This window comes from Phacochoerus africanus, chromosome 4, assembly GCF_016906955.1.
Source record: "Phacochoerus africanus isolate WHEZ1 chromosome 4, ROS_Pafr_v1, whole genome shotgun sequence".
NCBI classification, from domain to species: Eukaryota; Metazoa; Chordata; class Mammalia; order Artiodactyla; family Suidae; genus Phacochoerus; species Phacochoerus africanus.
In genome coordinates this window covers 148,518,837-148,531,270 of record NC_062547.1, presented here as the reverse complement: position 1 = coordinate 148,531,270, position 12,434 = coordinate 148,518,837, and the positions used below count along the sequence as shown (strand labels likewise).

Below are 12,434 nucleotides of genomic sequence, written 5' to 3'. Positions count from 1 at the left end.
GGAGCTATAATATTTGGTATAATATGTGGTTCCTTGAGGGTGAAAATTGTAGTTTTGCTTTTCTCCTGAACTCTTCTTAGAACATGGTCTAAGCACATGGCCGAAATGCTCAGAGCATCTTGCCTTGTGATGACTGGGTAAATGAAGCTCAGAGAACGAGGCACAGAGCTCAGATCCAGAGAACGGAGAAAGTTCCCCGTGCCCTCAGGTGATGCTGGCTTCCCATCTTCCCTGGCTCCTTCCTGAGATCTGCAGTGTTAGCAGCCCAAAGAGACCACGGATGGTGATTTAGGGGAGAAAGGGATGGGTGAGCATGAAGCCTCTGAGAGGGACTCCATAGCCTACAGATACAGAGTTTCTCCTCAGAAAGAACTGGGGGCAGGAGTCAGAAAGCCAATATGGGAGAAAAAATTACTTGTCAACAGGGTTCTCAGTTATTGACAAAAGCACCAGGTGTGTAAATGCACTTCCGAGATCATACGTGATTAACTGGTCTACTTTCCATTTATCCATTCTCTGAAGAGCACATTTCCAATACAAATGGGCCCTTCCAAAGACAGGAAATTAGATAATAATTACCTAAATGCACAGGGCCAAGGCCAAAAAGAAAAAGCAAAACAAGGATTGGTCCTTCATGCTTGCAAAAAGACTCTTTAAATTATGATGCTACATCTTCAACCACAGACTCTGTATTATCCTGACAAATTCCAGATAAATGTCAGTTAGTGGTGGGTAAATATTTTATCAAGCCAAACTTTTAGTAAATGAGCCATAATTAAACTTAAAAACTCAGTAAATTTTTCATGCATTAGAGATGACTGTGGCAGAGTCCCATGTGCTGAGTCTTCCTTTAGTCATGTATAATCAATTGCATTAGTGTATAAATTTCATATGCACTAGACAAAGTTCTGACTCTAGGGTCAGAGAGAATGAGGTTTAAAATCCCAGCAATACCCTTTATCAGGGTTTCTCCTTGGCAAAACTTTGAGCCACAACTTCCTCAACCGTGTAAGGGGGATACTATAATGAAATGTGGGGTCTTCTTTGAGTTTTGGGAATTTAATAAGATAATATATGAAATTACCTAGCAGTGCCTGCATATATAAATCTGGGCAAATCATAGCTGCTTTAATAATGACTAGGTTTAAAATTCTTGCAAATAACATAGATGATAATTTAATGTCTCTAAATCACAATTATCTTCCATTTAATACTGGTCTAACCACACCTGCTCTGCTCACTTACTACTTCGACAGATCAAGTGATATCCTACAGGAAATCGCCATCAAAACTACCAACTCCTTTACACATATAGTCTTATACTTTTATCTCCATTGTATGTTTGAGTTTATAGCTACTTGTGTTATTTGTTTGTCTTTAACACAAATGCCCCCAAGAGAAGAAGCTACACTGCTTTTGCTGGCATCTGCCTTCAGCATACCCACTCCATGGACTCACTATGTGGTAGATGACAGGCAGATGTTAGGACTCAGATTTTCTCTCCAAAGAGTTTTCTTCCTACCCACTCCATTTCTTTCCCTCCATATACTTCATCCATTTCTATCTCACTTAATCCATTTAATATTTATTAAGTCTCTATATGTCACCTCTTCTTCTCTCTGGCTAGGCTTAGCACCCAAACTCATTGATTCTGGTCTAGTTTACTCACTATGAACTTGGACAAATTAAGCTCAATGTGCTCCTCTTTTTTTTTTTTTTTTTAATCTGACCAATGGGGACAATAAACCTACTTCAACGGACACTGTAAGAATTAAGTGAGATCAGAGGTCATGGTCACCAAGGACTTGTTGAAGACCGCAGCTTATGCCTTCTTTCCTATTCATGCAGTCCAGGCTGTCCCCTTGGACTTGACTGACCTGTGAATGATGCGTTGGCTCTGCAGGTAGTCCAGGGCCATGGCCAGCTCACAGATGAAGAGCTTCACGGTGTCTTCCTGGAAGCGGACATTCTGCTGCAGGTGATAACGCAGGTCCCCGCCCAGCAGGAGGTCCACCACCATGAACATATCTTCCTCATCCTGGAAGGAGTACCTGGAATGGAATTAGACATGCAAGTTCGTTGAATACATGCATGCACTGGAGAACCAGAGTCAAATGTTACCTTACCAATCAGGGCAGAGCTTTCCGGAGCTAAGAGTTCCGGCTTTGGGAGTACTGGTCTACCACACGCTCTAGGCCCTCGCTTTCCACAAGTGCGAAATGTGAAGGACACGAAGTTCTTCCACATTCGATCACAGTAAAGACTAAATATGATGGGTCTAATAAGTTAACGTCACTCCTGGCGCATAGTAAGCACCCACTAACTGTTAGTTTACCAAGCTATAAAACCCAGGAAATCAAGAGTGTCCTATTTATTTACCTATCATTAGTGATCCTATCATAACCACACTGTTGGAGAAAGTCCATAAAGTATGAATTACGAGGCCTCCTTGAACCATCTTATGCTTACTTTTCCACACTCACAATTTCATTGCCCAGCAGCACTGTAACAAATCATGACCCATGGTTAATGATAAGAAAAAGGTACAAAAGGGACAATAAAGAAGTAAGTGCACAGTAAAAGGAAGTAATTCACTCACTCTTTGGGATGAGGAGGGAGGGAAAGTTTCTCAGCAGAGGAGAAACCTCAGTTAAATGTTGAAGGATGACGACACTGGTCATAACTATAAAATAAATCTCACATCGCTGCTGTTTCCACTGAGTGGCTTCTCTAGGGCAGGCTCTGAAGCACTCTACGAGGTTGCTGCGGTCAACCCTGCACTGCTGCTCTTATGCTTCAGTTTTACAAATGAGGAAATCAAGGCCCAGGGAAGTGTAAGTAATTTGCACGAGGTCAAACCCTAATAAACGGGAGAGATGAAGAGGTTCCCAGGTCCAAAAGTAAGATTTGGGAGAGGAAAGCATCACGGATTAAGCACAGACATGGGAAGGAACACAGTTCGAGGGGGAGAAGGAAAATAGCTTGGGTTTCCTGGAACGACAGTGTGACGGGAAGCTTGAGCCAGAGGGGAAGGCAGAGGGCAGATCCCATGACAGAATCTTGTTAATGAGTCTGCAGGTATTGGAGAGTCACTGAAAAGTTTTAAGTAGGACCTGTGACCATACACAGGCTTCACACTTGAAGGAGCATAGGGTGGAGGGATGAGAAGAAGAAATGGGACACAGGCGAGCAGAACTGGCCTGCGCTATTTGCAAAGACCCTCCTGTAAAAATGCATCTACTGCTTTGATTTCTTTTGTTTTCCTCAAAGCACAGACATGATTTCTCGTCGCAACAAAGCTCTCTGTATCGACACGGTCTTGACATTTTTCTTTTGACATCGTGTCACTGAGATCACATTTTAAAGTTTTATTAACTCAGAGAATTAAGAGCCTGCAGAGCAGTGCCCAGGGAGGCAAACCAGTTCCTAGTGACAAATTCTTTGTTTAGGGAACAAATGCAGAATATCAATGATGAGAGAACTGTACTGAGTACATTTTTTTTTCCTTTAGAATGATCATTGTGCTAGAGGAGGGGGGACTTGCAATCAAAAGAAAAAAAGAGAAATTGAATGAAGCATTAATCTGTGGCAATAACATTCTAATGAAGATGAGGTCCTTGGTGTTTACTTGTTCAATAAGTAAAACTTTGTTTACCACTCAAGACCGATTCACACAGAAGATGTCAGAAATGAAGTCCTTGGGGAATTTAGACAGAAACACAGGAAGTGATTTGTAAAAAATGTGAGACGTGCATCCTTGGTATTGTCTTATACAGCACTAGGAAGTGTTATTCTTCATCTTAATGCAAGGAGTGACTGGTCATCTCTGCCGTGGGTTTAATGGGTACCAGGATGGGTGTCTGGATCTGGGCTATTTTGGTTCACGATCCTCCCAGGGGCACCACTACACGTTACGGCCGCTGTGGTTTGCAGGTCCTTCAGGAAGCAACAATGTGCTATTCACTATATAATCCTGCTTGAGACCTTAGGCTCCCCTCAACCGACATAAGAGATATGATGATGACTTGTGGGAGGTGGACAAGGTCTTCCTGGGATAGCCGGCAAATGAGGTTGGTGAGAACGGGGTCCCAAAAGAAGGGGAAGGAAATACGAACCTAAAATAACTCGGTGTCAAAGGAATCAGACTGGGTTAGCGTACAGGGCCATGACTGGCTGCACTCAGGTCCCCACTGGAGGCAGGGTGGAGGTCAGGACTGGAGCTTGGTGACACACCTGAGGACTCCACGCCCATGACTCCCCATAACTTTAAGTGGGGGACAAGGGTCATATTCACCATGAGTGAACAAACATTTTTATTGCAACTTAGGCCAAGCTATTTTTCTCCAAAGAACAGATTGATGGGAATCCCTTTGTGGTGCAGTGGGTTAAGGATCTGACATTGTCACTGCTGTGGTGTGGATTCGATCCCTGGCCCAGGAACTTCCACATGCCACAGGTGTGGCCCCCCCACCCCGAAATGGCAAAAAACAGATTGATAAAGATGCCAGTCATCAATAACAACAACAACCAAAAACCACCAAACAATCCAATTGAAAAATGGGCAGAAGACCTAAACGGACATTTCTCCAAAGAAGATACACGGATGGCCTAAAAAGACATGAAAAGGTGCTCAACACTGCTAATTATTAGAAAAATGCACATCAAAACTGCAATGAAGTATCACCTCCCACCAGTCAGAATGGCCATTATTAAAAAGCCTACAAATAAGTACTGGAGAGGGCGTGGAGAAAGGGAACCCTCCTACACTACCGCTGGGAGCATAAATTGGTGCAGCCACTAGGGAAAACAGTATGGAGGTTCCTTGAAAAACTAAAAATAGAGTTGTCATGTAATTCAGCAATTCTAGTCCTGGGCATGTATCCAGACAGAGAGAAACAAATGATATCACTTACATGTGGAATCTAAAATATGACACAAATGAACCTACCTACAGAACAGAAATAGACTCACAGACAGAGAGAACAGACTTATTGCCAAGGGGTGGGTGTTGGGAAGGGATGGACTAGGAATTTGGAATTAGCAGATGCAACTGTTACATATGAATGGATAAACAATAAGGTGCTACTGTATAGCACAGGGAACTATATTCAACACCCTGGGATAAACCATAAGGGAAAAGAATATGAAAAATAATGTGTGTATGTATATAACTGAATCACTTTGCTGTACAGCAGATTAACACAACATTGTAAATCAACTAGAGTGAAATAGGCTTTTAAAAAAAATGCCTGCCTTGGCAGGTTAATGACAGTGTTCAACCACGTGGGGGATTATTAATCAAAGAAGCAGCCCAGGCAAGAGGCAACACGTTTCCCCTGCCCAGTATGATCTGAAATTTATTTAATCATGGAGCCAGGTTTAGTTGTTAAAAATCATCTTTCCCCTTCAGCACATCCGATCTGAAGTTCCCTATCACAGATCCTAAACTCACAGACGGAGGAAAGACAAGCATTTTTATTTCCAGAACCATATCCCATAAAATAAGTGTGCATAACACAGTTTGGTAATAACTAGGATATGAAGGTTCATATAATCTGATTTTTCTAAAAAGCAAAAGGGTCAGAGTTTCCCTCCACCCTGGCCATTTATTGTGTAGGCTCACTTCTGCATTTCCATTACTTTTTTTTTTTAATGCTATATTACGGCTTAGTCATTTCTTAGATCACAGCCCCAGAGTCAATAAGTCTGGTCCCAGTGCTTGTGAAATGCACTGTGAACTCTGCTCAGTAGGAGAGGCGAAAAGTAACAAAGGACCACCACCCTACCCCCCCTTACTCACCCCCACTATTGCAGCAGCTCACTCATAGCTCTCTCTGTATAATGCTGAACCTCTCCCACCCATTCCACACTCCATGGCTATCTTTGTGCAATAGGTTGTTCATGGCACCCAGCCTCGTAAACCCCTTCGCCTCTTTCCATGGTCTGCAGGACCCTATTGACTTTCTTTCCATTCTTCAACTCACAGGTCATGTCCCTCCAGCCTCAGCAGATGTGGGGTGACCTGTGCCTGCCCTCGCCATGCTGTCCACTGCCTGGCTGTTGTCTATGCATCTCTCCGTCTCAGCCCAAGGGACACTTCTTGCAGACATCTCTAACACTCCACATCAAATCATGTCTCCCGATTATACATAAGGCCGTACTCTTGTCCCCACAAATTACTGTACTTTGAAAATATTTTCCTGTGTGCTTTCGGATTAACCATTTTCATTCCCACTATGCCATCAGGATGCATGCCAGCTTTTACTTATCCTTGACTCCTCAGTACCTATATGCTGCCTGAAATGTGGCCTCTGTAGATAGTTGTAGAAAAAGTAACAAATTCACGAATAAACTAAAGAAAGGAAGGAGAAAAGCCAGATTAAAATTCAAGTTTGAGTGGGTCCGACATCCATTCCCTAGGTTCTTTTTTTTTTTTTTTAAAGATATTAGCATGGTTAACCCATCAGTTCAAAGAAGTCACTCACCTGCTTGAAGCTGTCTCATGGAGGCCATGTTGAAATAAATCTGAATTGGAGTTTTGGAAGAGATCTAAAATATTTTCCAATGGAATGCCTTTCCTATTGCGGCTCATAACAACAGCTGTGGAATCAGTTTTGTTGGTTCTGACAAGCACTTTTTTGGCAGAAATAAAATAGATTGCATGATGATGTAGCATAAATACTATTAACATACAAGGCTAAGCATTGTACTTGTGACTAGATGCTCCCTGTGAGTATACCTCCTGGGTGGTGATGGAATATATATTTCTTCCTGTGGGTTGCAGACAAAAAAGCTTGCAAACCATGACACTAGGGGAACCTACTCCTTACTCCAGAACTATTATGTCAAATTCTCATTCAGATTTTACCGCAACAAGGGTCCGTTCTGAGGTTACCGTCTAGCAAAGCCTGGGAGGTGCATGAGTCATACTGATTATTGCTTCCAAAAGCTCTTGGGTTTTGGAGAAAAAAGACATTGATTCATCAAAGATGGAATCAATGTAAAAGCACACTCAAGGAAAACACAAATGGAAAACACATAGGATGCAGACAGGCCTGGGTCTAAATACCACATGTGAATTTGATGCAAGTCCCTTAAAGTGAAATGAAACTCAGGGAGGATATACATACACAAGGAATACTTTTATGCGCTGTGTGGGAAAGAACAAGTTACATATAACGTTTGTAAAGCAATTAGCACAAAGCACAGTGATAAGGAATTTGGCATTGGGGTCAGACTGCTTGTGTTCCAATCCCAGCTCTGCCCCTTAATGCCTTTATACCTGGAGTAAATTCTGTAAGCCCTCAGCACGTCCATCTACAATGGTACATGCTTCACAGGGCTGTTGGGAAGACCCAGGGAAGTAAGGTACATACACTGCTTAAAGCAGTACCTGGAAGGGAGGAAGTAATGGTTAAGTGTTAGCTACTAGTTACCTTTCTTCTTCCACCCTGAATGTAATATGGCTGATTAACTCATTTTATGCAGTTTTCTATCATTTCATATGAGGTAATTATATGAAGATTGAATTTTTAAAAAATTGAGATATAGTTGATTTACAAGATTGTGTTTGTTAGTTTTAGGTATACAGCAAAGTGATTGGCCCATATACATATACTTTTTCCCAGTTTTGATTCTCTTCCATTATAGTTCATTACAAGACATTTAATATAGTTAATATACTAATTTATTACTTAATGTAGTGATTTATTTAATACGGTTAACATAGTAAATCCTTCCTGTTTATCTGTTTTGAATATGGTAATGTGCACCTGTTAATCCCACACCCCCAATTTATACCCACCCCTGCCCTTTCTTTTGGTAACCCTAAGTTTGTTTTCTGTGTCTGTGTCTGCTTCTGTTTTGTAAATAAATTCATTCATACTATTTTTTCAGATTCCACATATAAGTTCTATCATATTATATTTGTTTTTTGCTGCCTGACCTTCTTCACTGAGTATGATAATCTCTAGATCTACTCATATTGCTGCAGATGGAATTATTTCATTCTTTTTTATGGCTGGATATGGTATACACACACACACATAATCTTGCAATTCACTATCCAGTCATCTGCTGATGGACACTTAGGTTGCTTCCATGTCTTGGATACTACAAATATTGCCACTGTGAACACTTGGACGCATGTATCTTTTCAAATTGGAGCTTTTATCATTTGCATATATATGTGCAGGAGTGAGGTTACTGAATCATACGGTAAATCTATTTTTTTTAGGAAATTCTCCTCTCCATAGCGGCTGCAGTACCAGGTAGGAAGCTTCCCTTTTATGAAGATATTTACTGTCGATGGAATAATCAACATGGTTCCATTCATTGAGTTCTTACTGGGTATCAGATACCATGCTAGGTACTTCATGTATATTATTACATTTAATTGTTATTACAAGCCTATGAGGTAAGCAATTTTTTTTTTGGAAGTTTAAATCTGAATTGCAGCAATTGCAGCAAGGTTTAATCTTCAAAAAAAAAAATAACAAACCAAATCCATAAACACACTAAAAAATGTATACACCATGACCAAATGGGATTAAGATCTGAAAACCAATTAATATAATACATCAGATTAATAGAACAAAGAATAAAATATATGACCATCTCAACAGACACAGGAAAAGCATTTACCAAAATTCAACACTCATTCGTGATAAAAAACCCTCAACAAACTTGAAATAGAAGGTGCTTCCTCAATCTGATAAAGAGTATCTGCAATAAAACCTACAGTGAATGTTACTTAATGAGGAAAGACCAAACGCTTTCTTTCTAAGATCAGAAACAAGGTTGGAGTTCTGCCGTGGCGCAGTGGTTAACGAATCCGACTAGGAACCATGAGGTTGCGGGTTCGGTCCCTGGCCTTGCTCAGTGGGTTGATGATCCGGTGTTGCCATGAGCTGTGGTGTAGGTTGCAGACGTGGCTCAGATCCTGCATTGCTGTGGCTCTGGCGTAGGCTGGCAGCTGCAGTTCTGATTAGACCCCTAGCCTGGGAACCTCCATATGCTGCAGGAGCGGCCCAAGAAATGGCAAAAAGACATAAATAAATAAATAAATAAATAAATAAATAAATAAATAAATAAAAATTATGTTAAAAAAAAAAAGAAACAAGGTGAGCACATCTACTCTCACTTCTATGTAATATAGCGCTTGAGAATCTAACCAGTAAAAGAAAGAGAGGAAGAAAGGAAAGAAGAAAAAGAGGGAGAGAGAGAGGGAGGAAGGAAGTGAGGAAGGCAGGCGGGGGGCATGTCGGAAAGGAAGAAGCAAAACAGCCTTTACTCACAGACAACAGGATTCTACATATAGAAAATCATAAGGGAACTTCAAAAAGCAATTAGAACTAATAAACAAGATGGCTAGGCTTTAGGATACAAGATCGATGCAAAAAACCAACTATATTTTCCTATATACGCAATGGACAATATAGAAATCAAATCAAGAAAACAATTACATTCACAAAAGTTTCAAAAATAATAAAATACTGAGGGAGTTCCCAGCATGGCTCAGTGGAAACAAATCTGATTAGCATTCATGAGGACGCAGGTTCGATCCCTGGCCTTGTTCAGTGGGTTAAAGATCTGGCGTTGCCGTGAGCTGTGGTGTAGGTGGCAGACGGGGCTCAGATCCAGGCTTGCTGTGGCTGTGATGTAGGCAAGCAGCTGCAGCTCCAATGCGATTCCCCCTAGCATGGGAACCTCCATGTGCTGCAGGTGTGCCCCTAAAAAGACCACCCTCCCAGAAAACCCCCCCAAAAACTTAGGAATAGATTTAGCAAAGAAGAGCAAGGCATACGCAGAAGATCACAAAAGTTTGCTCAGGGAAATTAAAGACCTAAGTCACTGGAGAAACGTTCCGTATTCATAGATGAAAAGACTTAAATACGTTAAGATGTCAATTATGCCCAAATTTATCTATAGAGTCGGTGCAATTCCTATCAAATTCCCAGCAGGCTTTTTGTTTTTGCACAAATTGACGTGCATCTCTTCATAAGGAAAATTTATAAAGGAAACGGAAAGCACCTGGGAGAGCCAAGGTAGTTTCGAGGAAGAAGGAGATCAGAGGACTTTCACTTACCACTTCCTAAATGCACTGAAAACTTACCAAACACAGGGTGGTACCGGCAGTAGAATAGACATATAGGTCAATGGAACATTAAGAATTCAGAAACACATCTTTGTAGTCAATTGATTTTTTTTTTTATTAAGGTGCCAGGAAAAGATAATCAGTTTAACATATGGTGCTGGCACAATTAGACATTCGCATCCAAAAACGATGAACTTGGCCATACTATGCATAAGAATAATTTAAATGGGTCACAGGTGTAAATGCAAGCGCAAGACAACAGAACTTCTGGAATAAAACACAGCATAACATCTCTGAGATGTCAGACTAGGTGAGCTTCCCAGAAACAATGCCAAAAGCAGGATCTATTTAAAAACTGATGAATCAGACTTTAAATTCAAGAGCTGTGTACTTCAAAAGATGCCATGAAGACAGTGAGAAGGCAAGCAGCAGACGAGGAGAAAATATTTGAAAAATATGTAACAGATAAAGGATTATACCCAGAATTTACAAAGGACAACTATGACTCAGTAATAACACAACCCAAGCAAAAAGGGACCAAAGAAATAAATGACATTTCAGTAAAAATATATGTACAGGAAAAGAGGCCCAACATCACTAGGTATTAGAGAAATGGAAGCTAAAACCACAGATGTCACACTCACCTTTGTGGCTGTAATAAATGAAAGAGACAACAACCAATGCTGGCTCTAGAATGCAGAGAAAAGGGAACCCTCATACATTGCTGGTGGAAATGCAGAGAGTGCAGTCACTTTGGACACTCGTTTGTGAGTCACTCAAAAATATAAACATAAAATTGCCATATCACCCAGCAATTCCATCTTAGGTACATTCCCAAGAGAAGTAAAATTATATTTCCATGCAAGGATTTGCACGCACATGTCCATTGCAGCATTATTCATAACTGCCAAAAACTGGAGACAAACTCAATGTCCATCAAATGCGAATGGACAGACAAAGTGTGGTATGTTTATACAGTGATAAACTATCCAACACTAAAAAGGAATGAAAGAATAGCAGATACTACAACATGGATGAGCCCCATAAACACTATATCGAGTGAAAGAAGCCAGACTACAGATTACACAGTTGTAATCCATTTACACGAAATTGTCAGAAAAGGCAAATTTACAGACATAGAAAGTGGATTACCAGTTGCCTGGGGCTCAGGGTGGGAAGGGAAATTAACTAACTGGGCACAAGAGATCTTACTGGGAGTATAAAAGTTCTGAAATTGATTTACGGTAATGGTTGCACCACTTGGTAAAATTACGATCATTGGATTGAACTGTTGAAATGGGTGAATTTTATGATGTGTAAAATATACCTTAATAAATCTGCTGCCAAAAAAAGAGAGAGGGCATTGATAAGGAGAAAAAAAAAAAAGATGATGGTGTAGAGAGGTTGACTATTTGCCCCAGAATATTTGCCAGGAAACTGTGGAGGCAGGAGGACTACACCTAAATGTAAGTATTTAACACCTGCTGTGTGCACCATCAGCTGATAGCCTTAAGGGAGTTCCAGTGTACGTTTTTTGCTGCTTTTCCCTTGCTGCTTCTAATATTCTCTCTCTCTAAAAACATCTAGAGTTTATAATAAAATCCTGTCCGGGAGTAGGATAATTATTTAAATGCCCTTCAATTCAATTCTCAAATTTCAACTTGTGTGCCTCTTGGGTAGTTTCATTCCAATGGTGGGACCTTTCTGCTTTTGAGCCAGAGATCTCCACGAAAGTGTTTTTAAGAACCAGTGTTGTCCTAAGCACTAAGATGATGGGACAATGGATCTGTGTTTTTCAGACTCTGACCAGAGAGTTCCAGTAACAGGCTTTTCTCAGCTCAGGAGGCAGGAGTTGGCCCTTGTTAGAGGAAATCCCTGAAGAACTTCAGGGCAAAGACGAGGCTAGGGTGAACTGCCCCATTCCTGACATACAAATTTCTTTGGAGCAGTGGCTCATCATATTTCTCCTCTTGTGGCTCTGTAATAATTTTCCAAAGTGTCTCTAGTGTGAAACTTATAAAAAAAAAAAAACCAAACTAGTATTATTTCACCTAATGCATTTATCATGAGAACACAGGAAACCCAAGGTTTGCAAGTCAGATTTCAGCAGTTTATAAAAAACCAGGCCCAATTGCCAGTGTGCGTATGTGTGTGTGTGTGTGTGTGTGTGTGTGTGTGTGTGCGCGCGCGCGCGCGTGCGTGAATGGAAAAGCCACAACATACATGACAAGCTGAGGTAAAAGAAAGAGTAATGGCTGGCATAACAATAGAGCCAAATTGAGAGAAGAATCTAAATTCTCTCCACTATAAATTTAGAGGGAGAGAGTTTATAATCAAA

At 40.8% G+C, this 12,434-nt stretch overlaps 1 protein-coding gene across 2 annotated transcripts in view; it reads right to left on the bottom strand.

The window, feature by feature from the left end:
• Positions 1 to 12,434, bottom strand: part of STK32A (serine/threonine kinase 32A) — a 138,422-nt gene that overhangs the window by 59,626 nt on the left and 66,362 nt on the right. For both annotated transcript variants that reach the window (XM_047778975.1, XM_047778976.1), the window contains exon 5: positions 1,878 to 2,051. In XM_047778975.1, the coding sequence (XP_047634931.1) occupies positions 1,878 to 2,051 (174 nt within the window). The remainder of the gene's footprint in view (positions 1 to 1,877; positions 2,052 to 12,434) is intronic.